Below are 20,612 nucleotides of genomic sequence, written 5' to 3' on the forward strand. Positions count from 1 at the left end.
AGGGGAGGGTAGGTACGAATAGGTACAACGTTGGTAGGGTCAGAATCATTTTCTTTATTCCCTGGGCCGCTCTAAGTTGACTATCTTTAAAGTGTCCACCTTCATTCTAGCCATTTCGTCATCCGTATTGCTTCCAAAAAGTGTGGTGCAGAGAAAGGGAGATTTATTATTCTTGGTTAGTGCTTCTGGTTTGAGGGTAGTAAGGCAGAGTCAAAAATGTGTACGGAGAGCGACCCCGTGGCAATACTCATGTAGCACTAAGATGGATGACTCTGCTGCAGCACTAATCACTTGATTGGGTACCATTAAACCTTCACTTAGGATTTCCATAAAATCCTCTCTTATACCTGAGGAGATGCTCAGCAAACTGTTGCATTGATTCCCAGAGTGACATATCGTATCTGCCTAAAAGGGCAGCTGCACTGGCTTCTTTCATGGAGGTGGCTGCGTAACTGCACATTTTAGGACCTACAGAGTCCAACTTGCAACTCTCCTTATCTGGTGGTACTGTAGAGGTGGGAGTAGTGGTGTGTTGTTTCTTTGCCGCTACTATAATCACTGAATCTGGTGTAGGATCTGTCAGTTGGAAAGCAGGATCTTGTTCCGGAGTGCGACACTTCTTTTGAAGTCTGGATAGGGGCCGGTTTAACTGTGGCTGTTTCAAGGAGACCTGGCAACAGTGGACAGGGTTGAGTGTGCTGAAGCGTCTCGAAAATATGGGTATATTTAGTTTTGCAGCTCCCCTCACCAACATCTCCTGAAAAGCTGCAATGTTGGTCATCGGTGAAACTCGAGATGGTGGAGAGTCGGACAGTGTTGTTGAATATCTTCCAGTTGAAGTGGAAGATGTGTCAGTGGTGTGATGGTAAGATCGGGAACGCGAATGACAACCATGGCGGTTAGCTGATGAGTGCCTCGAATTATGTCAGTGCCTATTTGAGTGGTGACATGACCTGGACCCTGATCTGGAAATATGACATGGTTGCGGGAGTAGTGCTGGTGAAGGAGGCACATTCGGAGTTGACGTAGATGGTAATGGCAGAGGAAGAGGAGGAGGAGAATGAGGCTCACCCCTTGAAGAAGGAGAGTATGTCCTGGAATATTCCGAATCAGCTGAGGAATAAATGCTTCTCTTTTCCCTTGCCTCCTGTAATGTTACAGATGGGGGAAGACACCTCAATGTCGATTTTCTATGCCTCGACGGTGATCTCCTCTGATGCCTCATAGTCGATTTACTCATTGACGGTAATCAATGACAGTGTCTTGACATCAATGTTGCCCTTGACTGCGATCTAGGACGGTGTGTTGATGTCAATGGGGACCTTGATGGCGAGTGATGACGTTGAAATATAGATGGATTCCTCAACGTCGAACGAGGCCTGTGTGTCCACGTTGTCTCATGTGTAAGCGTTGTTCTTCGATGCTTCCTCAACGTCAAGCATGCGGATGACGGCAATCAGGTAAGGGTGCTGTACCTCTGATTAACTTTGATCCCCTTGATGTCGACCAAGACCAGTGTCTTTCCTGCGCTGTCGGTTTCTTTCTGGAAGTATGAGAGACAGCTGGCAGGGCCCTGGTAGAGGATGGACACTCTCCTCACCCCGAGGTCCTACTTTCAGATGAAGCTTGCTGTCTTTGCTGCTCCTTGGTAACATGTAGTCAGATTTTCTCCCCGTCTCTCAGGGTTGGTCTGGAAAAGTCTTGCAGTGATGGCATGAACATGAGTTGAGATAGGGGGTCTGTTTTGGTCTACTTTCTCCCACAGGCAGGGCACTTGTCAAACAAAGATGGCTTCTTAAAGACACAGGCTCTATTTTCACTCAAATAATGGCAGCCTATGGGACTACACTGTCCTAGGTCGCTTCATCTCTGTGTTACTCCAAAAAAGGGTTTGTGAAAGACATTTATGCTGTTTTTACTAAAAAAAAAAAAATAATAATAATACAGCAAATGATATTGATGTAATCTCATGGCCCTTTTTAAAATTTTTTTTATTTAAACTAAAGAGGAAGATCTAAGGCCATTGTAGCCTATCCCAATAGGCTGCATTCTAATTTTCTCTCTCAAGTGACTCTACAGGCCTTCCTGAAGAAAGGCAAACATCTCCACTTAAGAGGATATATTATGAAGAAGTGCTCTGGGGTCCCCGCAAGCGGGCGGGACTATTTAGAGCTTAGGACCATAAATGGAAATCCCTTACAAGAGAAATGTGTCATTTTTGCTTTCAGGACTGCTGAATGTGTACAGGTATTTACATTTTGCTGTGTGTTACAATAACATTACATCTTGCAGTCTTCATTCCACACTGACTGTACTGCAGCAAGATTGTCACATAATTCACTTTACCTTTCTTTCTCTGCAAACGGAGAGGAATGTGTAAAAAGCAATCCCCCTTTTAAAAACATGTAAGCAGCAATTTGTCAGTAGGCATAGCCTGACATTTGATCTTTGTCATTAGAGGGCAGGAAATGTGAGAAGATAAATACAGAATATAAAGCCACCTTTATTTATTGCTTGCACTTTCACAACCCACCAAACATCAGTTTGCAACCCACACTTTGGGAAACAGTGCTCTAAGGAATACCTAATATTTTTTTTATTCATTAAGGAACATTTCTGCACAGCTTTCCACATCTTTGAAAGAATCAATGAAATGATAAAGTTGTGCAGGAGAATGTCATGTGAAATAATTGTAATCATCACATTTAGGCTGCCATGTCAGTTTTTCACAAAGGGGAGGTGTGACTCGTGCATTAGTCTCTTACTCCAACGACGGCCATCTTATCACAAGATCTGAGTGACATCCTTCATCAAACCTCAAAATCAGTGGATGGAGTACCTAGGACCTTAATATTTAGCTTACAACCACTGAAAAATACATGTTGTTGCACTTCTGCTACAAGGCTTTGGATAATTATATCAATCCATAAACAAGTTTAATAGAACTATTTGTATCTCTATTGGCTTGTCTGCCAAGATTGTTACCACTGATCTGAAAATTATACATAGGCACTAATCATAGTCCTACATGCTCTTAGCCACAAACCACCACAAGATTATAGATAAAGATGACATGCAACAAAATACTTGGAAAACTGGTATCTAATAGCAATATCAGCTTGTAGAATAAGCAGGCTTTAGGACTTGTGATCTAATGTTCTAACAACATTCATAAAAGTCCATTTGAAATTGTCAGAACTTCATCCAAACCAGGAATGCTGTTTGACTATTTGTTCCAAACTCAATTTCCAAAAGAGAGAAGATACTGCACACCCTGGATGTCGAATAAGCCTTAAATGTTTACTTTAATAGAATAAATGATTTTAGCCAGTTCATAACTGTTCAGACTTATGTGGACTCTCCATTCATAAACAGATTTAATAGGTCATATAAATTGTTGGATACATTTGCATCCTCCCGAATATTCGATCTCCAGCCATGCACCAATCTTATTAGTAAAGCAGCCAGCTCATCTTTACTAACAATATTTCTTTGCTGTTGGCCCTAGAGACACACCCAGTTTAGTCGAGTCATGCTAAACAATGTATTTTGTTCAATTATATGGAGACAGATTATTTCTTCTTCCCTCTGTAAATGGTAGCCCTTCTCGATATTGCATAGAGCAGAAGAAATTGGGATGTAAGAATAGGTCTATTAATCACTGTAGTAACTACAGGATAGTTAGCCCTTACGCCATTCTAGTAATATGAACTAACGTCCTTTCTTTCATTGCTGCCCTGCCCATGAAACAGCATCGGGCACAGAGGAAAAAACGAAAATCAGTGCAGTACCATGTATGGGTGACAGCGGCTAGAAATAGGAGGGGCTGAGTTTCCAATTCACAAACTCCTGTAGTGAAGCTTTCAAAGCTCTTAAGAGTTTTGGGACCTGCTCCCAGATACTGTCTTATTGGAGAACTTCCCATTAGTAGGACTGTAAAGGCTAGAAATATAATAATTTGTAAGGTAAGTAGCATACTTTTTAGGCCCATGAAGCGTAACATTGAAAACCTTTCAAGTTTAACTGATGCTTTTTTTTTTTTTTTTTTTTTTAAGAGATTACGCAACTAGAACTCTTCAATGTGGGTGTTAAAAAGAGCACACATCAGGCCAAGTCTAGGTCACATTACCTTGTTACATAATATGGAATGTCTTAGCGGCAACTCTGGTTTTAGCTCGTAACAGCACTACATTTTAATTATTTTTTAACACCACTGTTAACACAATTTAGAAAAAAAGGAGCCTGTGTCCAGGGCTCTGTGAATAAATCACTTGTGTAGCATTTACACTTCCATTACCCGAACGGTTGAGGAATATCAGTCAAAAGACACCTCTTTCTGTACAGTAAAGCCACTAAGAAGGTTCTAGCACCTTGTGAGTCTCAATATACCTTCATTGGAGAGGGGTCTGACAATTTGAGATTGCTGTATGTGGCAGGGACTTTGTGTAATAATGTATGCAAAACAGACCTTGTGACATGGGAATATAGTCGTGTTAAATATTAGCTACTGCTTGTAAGAAGCTTTAGGGGCAACAAATAGGACTTGGGTGTACTCAATTGCTATGTTTTCAGTTTTAATGTTTCTAAAATAGCAAGGCTGACAAGAAAGCTTAACATTTCTCTAGTGCACAGAGCTGGAGATAGCAGCCTTGAAAGGAAGAAGAGGAAATAGTATCATCTTGTACAGCTTCTGTAAAGTGGCACTGTTTGCCCATTTTTGTAAAAAAATAAAAATAAATAAACACAGGAGCCAAGCCCACATCACCCCTCTTCGCTCTAATATAGTTAGCGATGAAGGTAAATAATGTGTGGGTGCAGGGACTGGATAAGACACATGGACCAGTTGCTAAGGAAATATGCTGAACGGCGGATATCCAACTGGTGACCCAAAGACAGCATAAATATACAGGTGAGCTATACATCACTTAGCATATAAAACTAATAAATATATTCAAGTTGGATGGCTTGCAACATTACCTACTACCCGTCACTCGCCCTTAAATTGAGTATTTAGGTAGCACCTCTGATACCAGTAACTCAGATTGGACAGATCCACAAGATCAGGACAAAGAAGAGCCTCAAGAAAGTGAGAAAATAAGACTTAATGTGGACTTTTGTCGCCAAACTGTGCCTGCCCACACCACTTTTGACAATCACACCACAGTGACTCGTCCTACAGCTGAGCACCGGCCAAGAACCCCAGTAGACTGCCAGCCCTTCACAAACTGGCAGCGATCTCCCCTGGAGTAGAAAAGCTACTCCCCTGCCGTCCACAGACACCGAAACAGAAGAGTCCAGTCTACTGACGGAGCCACCAGGCCAGCCCAATGCCGCAGACGTCCAAGAAGAGGTACCTGTGCCCCAGATTATTATTTCCTCTGTGAGCACAACAAATGCTTAGCACTACCCTCTGACAAGACTGCACGTCTCTCCCACACTACCCCAAAAGGGAGCATTTAGTGTGGTCATTTGTGCCTCTGTAAACCAATTGGGGTTACTTGGGCTTTTGACACAGTGTACCTCATTTTAGCCCACTATAAAAAGAGCCAACTTCCTACATACATTAGATCGGGAAGCATTGTTTGCAGGTGAATAGTTTGCTAAAAAGAGAGTTCTGCTATGTGGAGTTCAATCAAGCTTGCTATTTTTTAATCTCATTCTGACACCTCTCAAACTTTGAAGTTGCTATCCTGTCACTAACACAATCTTGCTCTACCTAGTCACAAACTGTCATATCCTTAACATGACCATTCCTTATACTTGCCCTATTAAACTGACCTGTAATGCAGTTTTCGCATACTTATCCCTGGCACAATAAGCCTTGGCACATACTCACTTGCCTGGTCACAACCTTTTGTTTTTTTTAAGCTATGTTTTATTGATTTTGCCATGCAACAGATACAACAAATATGAAAATCTCAACAATCACCCACCCCATTACGTCCCAAGCTTCGGGCATCATATGCATGCAACATGATCCAACCTATGCATTCTGTATAATATAGTATCTTCCTTTCCAGTCATATATGGTTATCACAACTGTCACCAAAACAACTGTTATGTCTTTCCCCTATTTGTGGTTAACTGGCACCTCCTCCGCCTCCCCCTCCCCACTACTACCCTCCGTCATATCCCATCCGCACCCTCTCCCCTTATAAATTTACTTTTCCATCAATCCGCAGAATTCCATGACTTGCACACAATTCTGGTATGTAGGGGCACTCCAGATTCCCATTTCTGAGCAATATCTCTTTGCCACCATGCAACCCAGGTTCACTAGAACCTTCTGGTATCGGGAATGGTCTGTTGGGCACCATATCCCTTGAAATGTCAGTCTTGGCTGCAGCTCCACGGGGAGCCCTTTGCCCCGTGCAAGAATTTCCAAGTTCTTCCCAGAAGGGTTGTATGTGGGGGCAACTCCAGTGCTGGGTGTGGGAATGTTCCTTCCAGTCCGCACCCTCTAAAGCAGTCTGCATCCTTAATTCTACCAATTCTACAAAGTAGAGTGCATTTATAATAGGTGCAGTGTAGGATCTTGAGCAGGATCAAACTGAATCTCGCCTTTATTACTACCATTGCAGGGAACTCCCAAGCTTCCTGTCTATCATCCTCATCCAATTCCAAGGGCCGGTCTGAAGTGTATTCAGAAACCTGGGGAAAGCCACCATCTTAAACATTGCAGTCTTTCCTAACAGAGTGAGAAGCAAAAACTGAAAAGTTTTACATATTGCTCTAATTTTCAGGGCAGAGGGCTCAGATTTGCTTCATAGTACAGGGCCTGCCTTTTTGTTATCCACATCCCCAGATATTTGAACCAGAAACAATAGGGATGTGTCCCAATTAATAGCAATTACTGACAAAGCCCAAGTGATCCCCGAATATGCGAAAAATATCCTGCAGCCTATCTAGTGTTAGGGTTACATTCAGCAGGTAAAGTGAGATGTCATTGGCATATAATGACATATCCTTGACACTTCCATTACCGCCTGGCCAACCCCACAGCAGTACTGTGTATCCACCCACACCCATTCCGCCAGTGCCCCAGTAGCCAGGGTGAACAACATAGGCGAAAATTAACATCCTTGATGGGTGCACCTGCAAACTCCTGAAATATCTAACCATTAATGTGTACTCTTGCTCGAAGTCATGCAGCAGTTTAGCCCATTGGAGGTATTGGAGGCCAAATCCCATCTTAGCCAACACTCTAAAAAGGTGTGCCCATTCCACTGTGCCAAAGACCTTATTAGCGTCCAGTGGCAGGGTTACTCTGCCAGCTGCCGATTTCTCTAAGGCTGCCAAATCATTGTGTAATAGTCTCAGGTTCAGTCTTGTCGATCAACCTGGAAAGCCATTCTGGTCCAGGGGCACGGGTTCCGTCTCCATTCCTGCAGACAGATTCCCAGAACTTGGATAGAACCTTAATATCTGTGTTTAATAATGAAATGGGACAATAGAAGTCTCATTTAGCTGCAGGTTTTCCTGCCTTCGAGGTAAGTACCACTGTTGCCTAGGGCATATTGTCCGTTAGCTTTCCTTCCCGGAACGTGGTCACAAAGGCTGAGTGAAGAAGGGCCACTGTACACCTACGTAGTCTTTTTTGAAGAACTCTATTGGGAACCCAATTTGGGCCCAGAGCCTTCCTGGATTGCATATGACCCATAGCAAAGGAAATTTCCTCCACCGTAATGTCTGCCTCCAATTCTCTTATATGGCCCTCCACCAATCGCCTCATAGGCCAGTCGGCTATAAATGCTAGTACTTCCTGATCTGCAGCCCACATATGGGAAGCGTAAAAGGTTTTGGGATGTCTGGCAAACTCTTCTACTTTCTCAAAGCTCTCCTTCACCATGACGGCAGACTCCGTTCTTATTTCCTTGACTAACAAACTTGCTGTCTCTTTACTGCTGATCCATGCGAGCAGTTTACCAGTCTTGTTCCATCGTTCATACATTTTCTTTCGTTTTACCAGATAGGCCACCCTAAGCTCATAATTGGCCACTGTCTGATACTCTGCCCTCTTTAAGTCCATGGCTGTCTTACTGGAGGAAGTCAGTGTCTCCACATACGTCCTTCCCTAGCATGTCTCTCCACTCTATTCCTCACTTCCCCTGTGATTACGACCCACCTGAGTGTGGCCTTATAGGCCTCCCTGAGCGTTACCGGGCTTTCCACGGAGTTCCTCTTTTCCTTCAAGTAAAGCCTAGATACTTTACCCAGGCACTTAACTTCTTGGACATAGGAAAAGCACTACGTTTCCATTTTCCATATCTCCTTTGGTCTCAATATCTTGATATTGACCTTCAGCGTCACTCGCAAAGGCGAATGGTTGCTGATACCTCTGGCCAAGTATCAATAAATCTGAGGAAGGATTTATCCGTTGTGACGAAATAATCTAGTCTTGAGTGCTTCTTTTGCACCCTAGAAAAAAGAGGAATATTCTTTCTCTGTAGTGTGGAGCTTCCTCCAAATATCTCACAGCCCCAGCGCCTAGGTGGCCGACTGGAGTCTTGGGGGTAAAGAGGTAGCATAAATATTGATCAGTAACAATACTTCCCCCTCAAGGTCACTCAAGATTGCCATGTAGCAGCCACCTGTGTCTGTCCATGAGCGTCTAACACAAAATGGGAGCGTTTTCCTAAGTAGAATCATCACACCTCTTGTACTCGTGGTGTGGTGCACATACCCTGCTAGTCTATACCTCCCCCTCCCCATGCTGCAGTGCTGCACTCCCATAAGGTGTGTTTCCTTGAAATACTGGCAAACGTGACAATGATTCTGCATAAATTGGGAAAGATGGATTACTCCATTGTTTAAGAATGAGAAGATGGCGATATCCATTAGCCAAGATGAAGTCAGGCCTACATAAAATGGAGTCAGGCTTTAGGTGCTTTACGCCAGTTATTCCCTTAGAGAAATATTCTTGTCATTTTCCTTGCTGTTCTCACATAATTCTCATTTCCTCCCCCAAAGGTGTACCCCACTCCCCTCTGGAGATATATATTTATCTATTCACTTTTTCTTTCAATGTGTCTCAATGGGCACTTTCCTTGCGCTTTTGCTGCAGAGTCAAGATTGGATCTGGCAAAGTATTGCAGGCTGTAATAGAGCCCTATCACACAGCAGCCACAGTGGGATTGAAATGGTGCAGGACAAGATAAGGTTGTGACCAAGCGGATGCGGGGATGGTGGGTGGAGGGGAGGGGAAGAGAGGCATAAGGTGGCTGGAGAATCACTCTACTCCTTAAGCCGAAGACTGCAGAGCTCAGTGGCTAGATCGCGGCCCTGCAGGCCAATTAACTACAGGAGAGCGGGAGATGCTCTATAGACTGTGGAAGTTGAGGGCCACAGAGGGACTAAACTGAGACATAAATGCCTGTGGGACACACTAGGACTGAGAGGGTGTTTCAGATGGGGAAACACCCGATCACCGCCTGGGCATGACTTTAAAGTCTGGGAAAGATGCCAGCTGATGCCCTGTACCACCAGGCTGGGACACATTGCCATGAGGCTCACTTCTGTACTGATTGTTGGAGCCCCTGGGAAGCAGAACAAGTGGAAGGAATAGAGTAGAGCCTCAGGTTGCAGGAGAATAACAGATCTGACGGCGCCTTAGCAGCGTGGCCTGAGGAATTTAAGGACTGCCTGGAGGAATAAACTTGCTAACTGAGTCACACTTCATATATGGCATGGAGGGGCTGCACATACTATTGATGGCGGTACATAGCCGGGGAATCTAGTGTAAAAGAACAACTGAGGACTCCAAAGTAGGACGCCCCAAGGGTGTATCGGCATACTCGGATGACCCCCACGCAGGGACACAGTCACTGGAGGCCCCTCGGGGCACCACACCTTGTCTTAAACTGCGTCTCAGTGATACAGGTGCTGTGAGTGGTGAAACTTTGGGGGCATATCTGAGAGCTGGGAGGCGTGACTGCTCCAGTTACGGTACAGAATGCGTGTTATGCCACAAGATCGAAAGTGGATGGCACAGTAGAGATGGTGGTGGAGCAATCCATGCTGAATTGGGACACTGCGGGAACTATACGGTTCAGGTTGTATCAGAGGTGGCTGTGAACTTGTGTTGCTCTACACCAACTGCGTGAACATACAAAACCGTTCGGTGAGACAGTGGACATGGTTCGCCCACGCAGTGTCAAGGGGGCTCCCACGGGTACAGGTGCCACTGAGACAGATATGTCTGTGAACAGTGAGGACAGTGTCTCTCTGGCCATGTACACGGTGACTGTCCTACAAGCTATTAAGGATACAAAGTCATGCTTAGAAACTCAGATAGCCACGGTGGCGGGTGAGATGGGACTACGGAGAGAAAAAAATAGGAAATTGAGGGACTGAGTTAGGAGTCGGATTAACAGTTGAATGCTGCCCTGCCGCAGGTCAAGGATCTTACCCAGAAATACTTCCCCATGGAGAAGAAGGTGAAACCACTGGCGAGTAGGATGGAGGATGCAGAGAGCAGGTCCCGTCCCCATAATGTCAGAATAGAAGGTGTGATGAACTTCAGAGACATGGATGTTATCCTCCAGGTAGCAAGGAAATATGCCCATGGAGGACAGATGAGAGTGAGGTGCATTTATACCCAGACTACACAAATCTAGCGCAGTGTGAGGCATTTCTGCCGATCAAGAGGGTGCCCTAGGCCAACTGGATCTCAGGTAAGCACTTCTTTATTCGGCAAAGCTGCATGGGGAACATGAAGGGAAGGCCCACTTCTTGATGTCAGAGCAGGAGACATGATTGTGGCTCGAGCGACGACGATTGCTATCTGGTCCACCACCAGGGGATGGAGGTGAGGGGGTTGGAGACTGGATCCATACACCGCAAAAACAGGAAGACTAACATGACCTCCCCCACCAAGGAACAGATAAAGGCGGCAAAGGAGAAAACGGTCAAGGAGTTCCAGGAATGCACAGGGGCCCTGAGTAACAGGTAGACAGCTTTGATGTTGGAGGAGGAGAGCAGTATCTCAGCTCGAACTGAAACAGAACAAGAGTCAGAATATGACCTATTGACCCTTGTGACACCTATGACATTGCAACATCTGGGATGATCACTGTTCCATTTAATGATGAGGTCCGATAAGACTGGAACTGGCTCCAGGGTTGTGGGCTTTGGGTGGTGCCAGAATTGCGTACACTACCTACATGCTGTACAAGGTATCGCCTCGGCATGTTGACTGCTTCTTAAGAGTGGCCTGTAGCTGCACCCCATTGAAGGTTGCATATACTTGTTTGTTATTGTTCAGGTTTGGAATTAAAACATACAGTGAGTAGGGGAGTTGGTTAGTTTTACAATCACTATACAGTAAGGAATGGTGGGAGCCGAGTTTGGGAATTTATCATGACACAACATGCCAAGGGACGGAGGGCACTATCAATATGCTGAACATGGAGGCTCCGATCCCCACAACAGGGAAATGAATGCATCCACCATGACACATACACAAACATTAACGTTATTAACTTGGAACGTTAACAGCCTGGGTAACGAGATAAAGAGGAATTTGGTGCTTTGGGCCCTTAACAGGTCTAAACCAGATGTCATGTAGTCCTATAATATGTGCGATTCTGTGAAAAACGAAATAAGGTTTGTTACTGTTACCACAACGCCCCTGGTCCCTTTATATGATGTTAGTAACACAAAAGCAAGGCTTTCAAATCATCACTTGTGCTTTAAATAGAGTTCACTTGTGCCACCAGTGGGTGGGAAAGCACACCTTGTAGAGTCACGCCTGAGTTGTAATTTGTGTGACAAAACAATAGGTACAATGCCAGAATAGGGGATTAACGAACAAGAGAAGTACTTCCAAGGTACAAGTGTACAGATACAAAACCCGTACAGAGATGTTTACTAGGAAGAAACCGTTCAAACAGAAGCAGGCTATAGTACAACATAAAACAGCTCAGTAAACACTCCTCACCTGTCATAACATTTCCCGTGCAGTAGCGACTTGGCATAGGCATCCAAAGACCCAACAGGGTCCTCATTGCGCAGCCCCTGCTCACTGTCATCCAGAGTGAGAAAGAAGGCTGCCTTTTCCACCACGTCCAGAGCAACGCTGTTTTTGCCACTCTTGAAATAAGACTCTCGAGCTTTAGCCCAGGCGGTTCTAGAAAAAAAACAGAGCACAGCATGCTACAAGTGTCTGCTATGTAAGCCATAACATTTAGAGAAATCTACATTATGGTTATCCTCCTGTACTCAAAAGGATCAGGAAAAAGTCACAGTATTATGGGAGCAGCTGTATTACCTATAAGAAAAAGAATTGATGACTTAATAGTCAAACTGTATTACATAAGTATTATGTTACTTACCCTGTAAGCATCTGTTTGTGGCATGAAGGGCTGTAGATTCACATGCTGTGCATACAATGCCATCTAGCGCTGGACTTGGACATTCGCAACAGTTTGAAAACACTAGCTATTGTGGCTCTTTCTCTCTGACCACACATTGTAAGAGGATAGAAAGAAAATGTGTACAATAAACACAGTAAAAACAGCATCTGAGCCAACCATTTACTTATTCACATGGGAGTCTACAGTACTACATGCTTCAAACAGATGCATAGAGGGTAACATAAATCCATCTGTAGCATGTGTCTGCACTGAAAAGCAGTTCTTACATAGCGGTGGCTAATCACTGGATGATGCAGAAGCTTGAAGTTAAGCTCTGAATATGGTCTGTCCTACATGTTCGTTGGTGTGCTAGGCTATCCACACAGTACTTTTTAATGAATATGTGTATGGCTGACCATGTAGCTGCTTTGTGGGTGCCAGGAATGGAAATGTTACCCAGAAAAGCCATGGAAGTACCCTTTTCCTAGTGGAGTGCGATTTTGATGGAACAGATAATGTCCTTCCTGCCTTGATGAAACATGTCTGAGTGCGTCTAACTATCCATCTAGCAATTCCTGCTTTAGATATTGCTTGACCCTTCCTAGGTTCTGCGAAGGCAATAAGCAATTGTGTTTTACAAAATAACTTACTTCTGTCAATGTAATACATAAGTTCTCGTTTTACATCTAGTGCATGAAGCGATTTTTCCGCTAAAGCGACTGGATCTGAAAAGAAAACTGGTAACTAAATAGTTTGGTTCAAGTGAAAAGAAGCACTACTTTTGGCAGGAATTTAGAGTTAGTTTTGGAGGACCACTCTTATTTTGGTGTCCCTGAAAGAAAGGTTTTCTAGAGTCAGGCATGTATTTGTCAGATTCTTCTTAAGGAAGCTATTGCTACCAAAAAAGTGACTTTCCATAACAAAAACTGAAGTGGACCAGAGTGTAAAGATTTAAAATGAGGCCCATGCGTCTGGTAGGTACCACATTAAGATTAAGATTCCAGATTGGAGCAGGTGGTAAATTTGGAAGCATTATCCCCTTTAAACCCTCTGTGAATGCTTTAACATGAGTGACTCCTGCTCCCTGTTCTGGAGATATGCCACACTAGCTTCTAAGTGTAGCTGTAAAGATGTGTAAGCTAACACTGCCTTTTGTAAGTGCAGGAAATAGCATACCAGGTTTTGTAATGCAGGTTTTAGGGGATTAGTGTGCTGTGTACTACAGTAGTGGACAAATGTCTTCCAATTAGCCACATAACCTGTGTTAGTGGTAGGTCGCCTTGCCTCTTTGAGGATGTACATACTTTCCTATGGTAACTTTAGGAAACTAAACTCTAGGACCTCAGGAGCCAGACTCATAGATTGAGCAGTCTGGGATTTGGATGTCTGACTTTCCCCAGTACCGGCGGGCGAACGTCCTCACTGCTCGGGAGCCTCTCGTGAGGAACTACAGATAAGGATATAAGTTACTTACCTGTTAAGAACATGCTGCTTTTGGAAATTAAGAGGGGCTCCCAGTCTGACATGAGATTATTCAGGCATGTGACTATGGCAGATCCAATGCTGGAGAACTATTTGAACCAAGGTGAGGGACTTCCACCTGAGCTTCCTCAAACCATATGGTATGAGTGGGAGAGATGGAAAAAGAGTAAGCAAAGATCCCTGACCAATTCATCCATAGTACATTGCCTTTGGACTGTGGGTGATAAAAATAGAAGCTAAGTTATGGCATTTTATGCCGTGGCAAAAATAGATCTAGTCTGGCGGTCCCCCAAGTTTGAAGCAGTGGTATCAGAACACATGGGCAGAGTTCCCACTCATGGACTTGTTGCTGCATCCGGATTAGGAGGTCTGAAAAGCTCTTGTCCACTCCTGGGAGATACTATGCCAAGAGGTAAATGTGGTGGTGAATAGCTCGATTCAATATACACTTTGCAAGCTGGGACAGCTGAAGAGAGAACCCCCTTGTTTCTGTAGATAATACATGGCTGTCATGTTATCTGTCTTTATGAGACCTACTTCGTGCTGAATTGTTTTGATTAAAGACTTGGCGCTAGTTGTATTGTTAGTAGTTCCTATAAGTTAATGTGGAGCAATTTGTGCGGAAACGTTCACAACCCTTGCCTGCAACAGGCTGTCCATGTTCCACCATTGCAGAGAGTGAGACCCTGGACTGAATTGGCTTGTAACCACTGGGGTGCAAAACAGTCCTGTAAACTGTGCATATGCAGTCTGTCCTGTGGGACAATGGCTATACAGGACGCTATCATTTCTAGGAGATGGATTACGATCTTGACTGTCAGGTAACAATGTGGTTGAAAAGAGCAAGTTGGTTCTGGAAGTTCAGAACCCTCTGTTGATTGGGGAAGGCTTTGGCCAAAACTGAATTGACAATCACTCCAAGTTAAGGTTGAGCCTGAAGTGGTTCCAGGTGGAATTATGTCATGTTTATTGTAAATCCTGGTCTGTGGAAAAGAGAGAGTGGTGGCTTGTGTATACTTCATACACTTGGATTTGTCTGAGCATTTGAATGCTTTGTCTCCTTAGATGTGCGGCTACTACAACCTAGGCATTTTGTGAATACCCCTGGAGTGGTGGGGACCCAAAAAGGCAAAACTTTGAATCTGACATGGCATCCTCTAACAAGTAACCACAGACAGCGGCAGTGAGCAGCGTTTATGGGAATGTTATGATATGCAGAAGGTATATTGGCTTCCAAAGCCGCCGCAAGAGAGTATGGGTTTTGACTCCCCATGTCTAAGAGTGCAGACCCTGAAGGAGATTGTGGTTGCGAATGATGTAGAGAATGTTATGAATGAGTCTAAGATGGTGGTGGTGGAGGACTGATGCCTTTGTGAGCCACAAGTTTCTTCTTTTGTGGAAATATGGTAGGCTCCTCCAACTCAAACTTTCTTTATGTAGAGGTGGTGAGCTTTCCAGTCTGAGGGGATTAAAATAGATTGTCCTTTGATCTTGGTCCAGGACTTGCTCTAATTTTTCACAGAGAGAACCTTCCTGTTTCTCAGTAGTTATCTGTGATTATTTTTTCAGCACATCTTGATGCAGATAGTTCCTTGTGTTCTTTCATTTATGTCCTCTCCAGCGCTGGAGATTTTGGTGCCAAGGATTTCAATGCCAAATCATGTACTGGAGCTGGAGCAATGCTTGGTCTTTTGGCTAGGAGCCCTATCTCAGTGCCCATAATCAGCTGGTTGCAGAACACCTAGAGGTGTGTGCTGTGTATCCCTGCTGCCCCCCCTACAGTGTGTGGCTCTGCTGCCCCTTGTTGGTATTTAGGGTGACCTTGGGTGACATGGCCTCGAGTGCTCACAACCCTTGGACTGGTCTTCAGTCTCGCACTAGATCCTGTTCCTGTGTTGATGTCAAGGGCTTTGAAGGATGCTGAGGCAAAGTAATGCAGGCTCAATAAAAACACACTCCTCCTCTTGCTTGGTGTCAACCAGTTCCTCCTCTCCTAAGAACTACCCCCCTGCCCCCCCACAAACACTTTTTGCCTGTTTTTTGATGCAACTTTGACTGAAGTGTACTGGGTTCCTACTAACCAGGTCCCCAGTGCTAGTGTTCCTTCCCCCAAAAAAAGACACCTGGCCACTTGATCCCCAAGTGGCCAGGCCTCTTTAGCACCTAAGTCCCTTGTAAATGGTACCTCTGGTACCGGGTACTAAAGAGGCGTCCCTAAGAGCAGCAGCACAACTTGTGCCACTTTAAGGGACCCAGCACCCACCTCATGCAGACTGCCATTGCAGGCTGCGTGACAAGGTGCTCCCAAAGTGAAAACATGACATGGCACACAGCATGTGTGCCATGTCCCTTAAACACTGCATTTATTATTTGTACGTCACCCCCTACAGCAGGCCTTACATCCCTAAGGCAAGGTGCATTATATACCATGTGTGGGCATATCTGCAAAAGTAGATATGTCTCTCTTCTGCCTTTGTCGATTATTATTCATAGTAAGTGTGAGGGAAACCATTTTAAATACAAGGGATGGACACTGGTCAATAGGAGTTCCTCAGCTACATGATGAGTTCATTGAAACTAGGAATGTTTGGTATCACACATCTTGTATTAATAAACCCTCACTGATTCCAGTGATGGGTTTACCATGCACCCAGAGGGCACCTTAGAAGTGCCCCCTGAAAACTTACCAACTGCTAGTGGGCTCACTGACTAGTTCTAGCTGGGCTGCCACCAACAGACGAGAGTCTGACCCCCAGCCTTTGCTCTATGTAGGTCACAAACAAAGCCTGCTCTGGCAAGAGTGTTAACACACCCCTCCAGGCTTCGAAAAATCATAAAATGTTTACTAGACCTGCAGGTGGAGTAACTTGAATAATCTACTCGACCTAGCTATAATGTACTTCACCCATAAACAGGTCTCATATTGTGTGATCCCAGACAAATATATTGTATAGTCACCTTTTCTTGATTCTCACATATGATAAAAAGTGGCTCACCATAGACAGAGTTCGAGTACACTTTTTGAATCCCAACAGGGAGGGCATACAAATCTGAATTCCAAGGCAGGAGGCGTCAAAGAAGCCCACTGCCTTTGGTATGCAGAACTGGCTATCCTCAAAGGAGGATGCCAATACCCCTGCCTTAGGGCCCATTTGGCACCTGGACAGGCAGGAAAATGAGCTATGCAGGCGGCGTGCTACGTTTCCAGACTGCACACACCCCAAGGGTGACCAGTCTGAAGTGGACCCAGCCTAGAAAGTTCACTATCTTATGTGTGGTGGAATTTAAGAACTCTGGACATGGTGATGCCCACTCCGCATAGGAGTACCTGTATGCAGTGCTTGTTCTCCCTCCAGAGGGAAACATTGCCACATCTGAAAAATGCACTAGGTGTCAACTTTTGCAAACTCTAAAAATTCGTAACTCAAAAAGTACTCACCTGATTCCGGTGATCCTGGGATCAAAATTTGTATGTAAGTATATGTTATTTTTTATAAATCGGTGTCGGATTTCTTTATTGAGTGTGTGTCTCACTTAATATACGAGTGTGTGCCATACATGCTTAGCACGACCCTTCGATATGCCTAACTGCTCAATCACACTATCCCAGACAGCATTTGGGATGTCTTATGTGCCTCTGTGATACATCTGGGGTTTGCCTAAACTCAATGTACAGTGTACCTCATTCTGGTCCACTATATAAAGAGCCAGCTTCCTACACTCAGAGTATATTTTTTTGACAAACTGCTGACATGACGGGCAATCCTTTTTTGTGTGACTTGATGGTGGTCGTTGTGAGGTTATTTCGCAATGCACTGAAGACACTTTCAGAATGGAGTCCGATCCAACTTCCCCGTGGCACATTCCCTAGACAGGCGTAGAAGACGATTGGGCGCACCACAAGGCAGATCCCTTGACTCCCTTCATTATGATACTGAGTTAGTGATGTTTTCAAATAGAGTAGAATCTTTTGCTTCTTCAAAGAATAGTTGGCTCCACAGTCATTAGGCTTCGCAAAGGCAATGAAAACTAGAGCTTTGGTAAAAACAACCCAACAATGGGGAAAATGACCATGTATATTACCACTAAGAGGAGAAGCCACAATACCTTGTGACTCGAAAGACTTCTTTGAAGAAAAACGTTTCAAATGTCTGAGCCAAACACTAGATGACAGGAGGGTGCACAGCATGTGTATCTACAAACACATAGGCCACAAAAACATTTTTGATCGACTACATAATGCACATGAAAAATACAACTTACCAGTCACTCAAGCTGAATTATGGCAACAACTTGATGACATTCCATCTTAAATGTTTAAGTTTATGTTCATAAAATATAAATGTTGATCAATGTCACTCAATGAAGTAGAATTGTAATGACAACTGCAATTGTGACAAGTGTCTGCCCAGTACACTCTCATTTTTCTCTGCTGACAGATTCAATGTCACACTTTAATAAAGAAGAGTAAGCCAACAAGTTCAGGAGCAGATGTTACAGAAAACTGACAAATATTGTTGCTAAAATCTGGAAACGAGATACTAACACTTCTCTGAATACAAGTATTATGCCAGATTTTTTTTTTAAAGCACATATTGTCCCTGTAACTTTGTTTCAAAGTTTTCTTTACAGAACAGGTGGACACACGTATACTTCAACTGTGGTTATTCAGAACATAGGATGTAGTTATGAGAAGATCTGACATCCACTACCTTTTTATCTTTATACTGCCTCTTTGAGCAGTACTGATTTCTGCACATGGGTTATCAGTTCAGATGTATGTGGATGACATCCAAATTACTTTTAAAATAGATGGGGATTTGAAAACGAAAGCAGACAATATCTACAACTGCCTCAAAATTGTTGAAACATTAACAATTTGAATCAATTCATATTGAGTCCCTTATATGAGATTTGTCTTCTCTGCCAAGGTTTTTAGGAGAAAGGCCCATCCTAGGTCAATGTGTGGAAACCAAGCGGTCCAATTTGACAACTTACTATGAGTGAGCAAGTAAATGCGATGGTAAAAATCTTTATATAATTTATGAATGAATAAAAATGAATAAATAAAACGTATAAAGCGCACAGCTACTCAAGAGTGTCCCGGTGCTAGCTGCATATAAAGATCAGAACGGTGGCAGCCCAAACCTCATACTGAATTCTAAACAGGTAGGTTTTCAGTTATTTTGCAAGATTATGTTGCACGACTAAGTGGAAAAACATTTTCAGTTGCCCAGTCAAAGCTATGGAATAGCTTACCAACTACAGTACATGGCTGTTTCCAGCAGTTTAATGGGTTCCGTTTTTGCGGTAGAAGCCAAAACTGAATTCTTATGTTACCTACAACGCTACATTACAATTATCTTATATGCGTCTTAATTCTGCCTTTCACTCTGACATTATTCAAGGTCTTCTGGTTCTAACTGTTTTGTTTTTCTTTATCACTTGCCCACTATTTAACCCTCTTATTTAAATCGAGACTAAACTAGTAGTAATGGTCTGTGGTGCTTTGCTGTTTTGTGCACTGTGCAAGGACAGCCCAGCACTCATTAAATTAACAACTCCTATTAGCTATGGCATAAAACAGACAGGCTTAAAGTATAGTATTTATGCAGTAGCAAATAAGTAATAAAGCCAAAAAGGAAAACAATAAAAATCCAAAAGCACATTAGAAAGACAGAATAAAATGTAATAATACAAAAAAGACTCCAACATGACAAAAATTCAATACCGAGAACCCGAGATATGATTATTTAAAGTTTTAAGTAGGGGGGACGCCAGAGAGCCCATGGCAAGATGGCCACACTTTAGTGCAGCGCTGCTGGCCGGGCATGAAAAGCTGTCATTTATCATGCCATCCTGCACTCTAAACACAGTAAATTGGACTGCAACCGAGGCAAAAGAATGAGAAGACCTGGACGACACTTTGAAGCGCCTTCGCAGAACTGTTAGACGGTGCTGGGAGCCTGCAACTCCTGTCGTACAGGCCACAGCGCCAAGAGAGCGAGGTAACCGTGCTGCAGAGAAGGCCTTGGAGACAAGCTGAGAACAGCTGGGGGCCATGATTGCTGCTGGTCCAGCTAAACACACAACAGAAGAATTGCCCACCTTATCAAACTGTGGTGCTGTGTCGCCGGAGCCCTGAGAGGCTGAGCGCCCCATCTCACATTTGACTGGTGGCTGTCAGGAGAGGCAGGGCGGAAGCTGCTCAGAGGCATACCAGCTGCCGAGGGACGTGCAGAGCTACTGTTCTGATGTGGCTGGAGTGAGATCCCTGAGGCGGGATTAAAGACCAAAGCTGCTGCCTGAGAGCCGAGCAGTGTCTACTAGAGGACACCAGAAGGCGACCGTTTAAGGTACGGGGCAGTGCGGCCTGCGCAGCATGGTTCCCAGGGGGTCTGGCAGCCATGGCACTTCAAAGGACGGAGAGGTTATGCAGTAACTCACGAGTGCACTAGGCTCTCTCTGAAGGACTGCTGCATCGGGGCCAATGGCCAGAGCTGATCAGTATGCGGTGCAGTGAGTCAACACTGGACCTAGACAATTTGGGGCCGGTACAGAGGGATACTGCATGGCCCACCAGTAGACAGCGTGGAGGATTCAAGAGGCTCACAAGTGAATGCTCTGTGACACTATGTGGCCTCTTGGTCACTATAGCCGACAGATGCCTCTGACAAATGCACTGGCTACCTGGGTGCGCAATGGGACAACACATTCCAGGAGAACATGGAAGTGTGGGCTGTAGAAGGAGCAAATGGTGTGGGTGACATTTATCAA

The 20,612-nt window shown here is 44.2% G+C and overlaps 1 protein-coding gene across 10 annotated transcripts in view; it reads right to left on the reverse strand.

The window, feature by feature from the left end:
- Positions 1 to 20,612, reverse strand: part of LOC138246371 (carnitine O-palmitoyltransferase 1, liver isoform-like) — a 389,657-nt gene that overhangs the window by 139,014 nt on the left and 230,031 nt on the right. For all 10 annotated transcript variants that reach the window (XM_069200934.1, XM_069200927.1, XM_069200924.1 and 7 more), the window contains one exon: positions 11,939 to 12,127. In XM_069200934.1, coding sequence (XP_069057035.1) covers positions 11,939 to 12,127 — 189 coding nt within the window. The remainder of the gene's footprint in view (positions 1 to 11,938; positions 12,128 to 20,612) is intronic.

Source organism: Pleurodeles waltl, chromosome 7, assembly GCF_031143425.1.
Source record: "Pleurodeles waltl isolate 20211129_DDA chromosome 7, aPleWal1.hap1.20221129, whole genome shotgun sequence".
In the NCBI taxonomy this organism is placed as follows: domain Eukaryota; kingdom Metazoa; phylum Chordata; class Amphibia; order Caudata; family Salamandridae; genus Pleurodeles; species Pleurodeles waltl.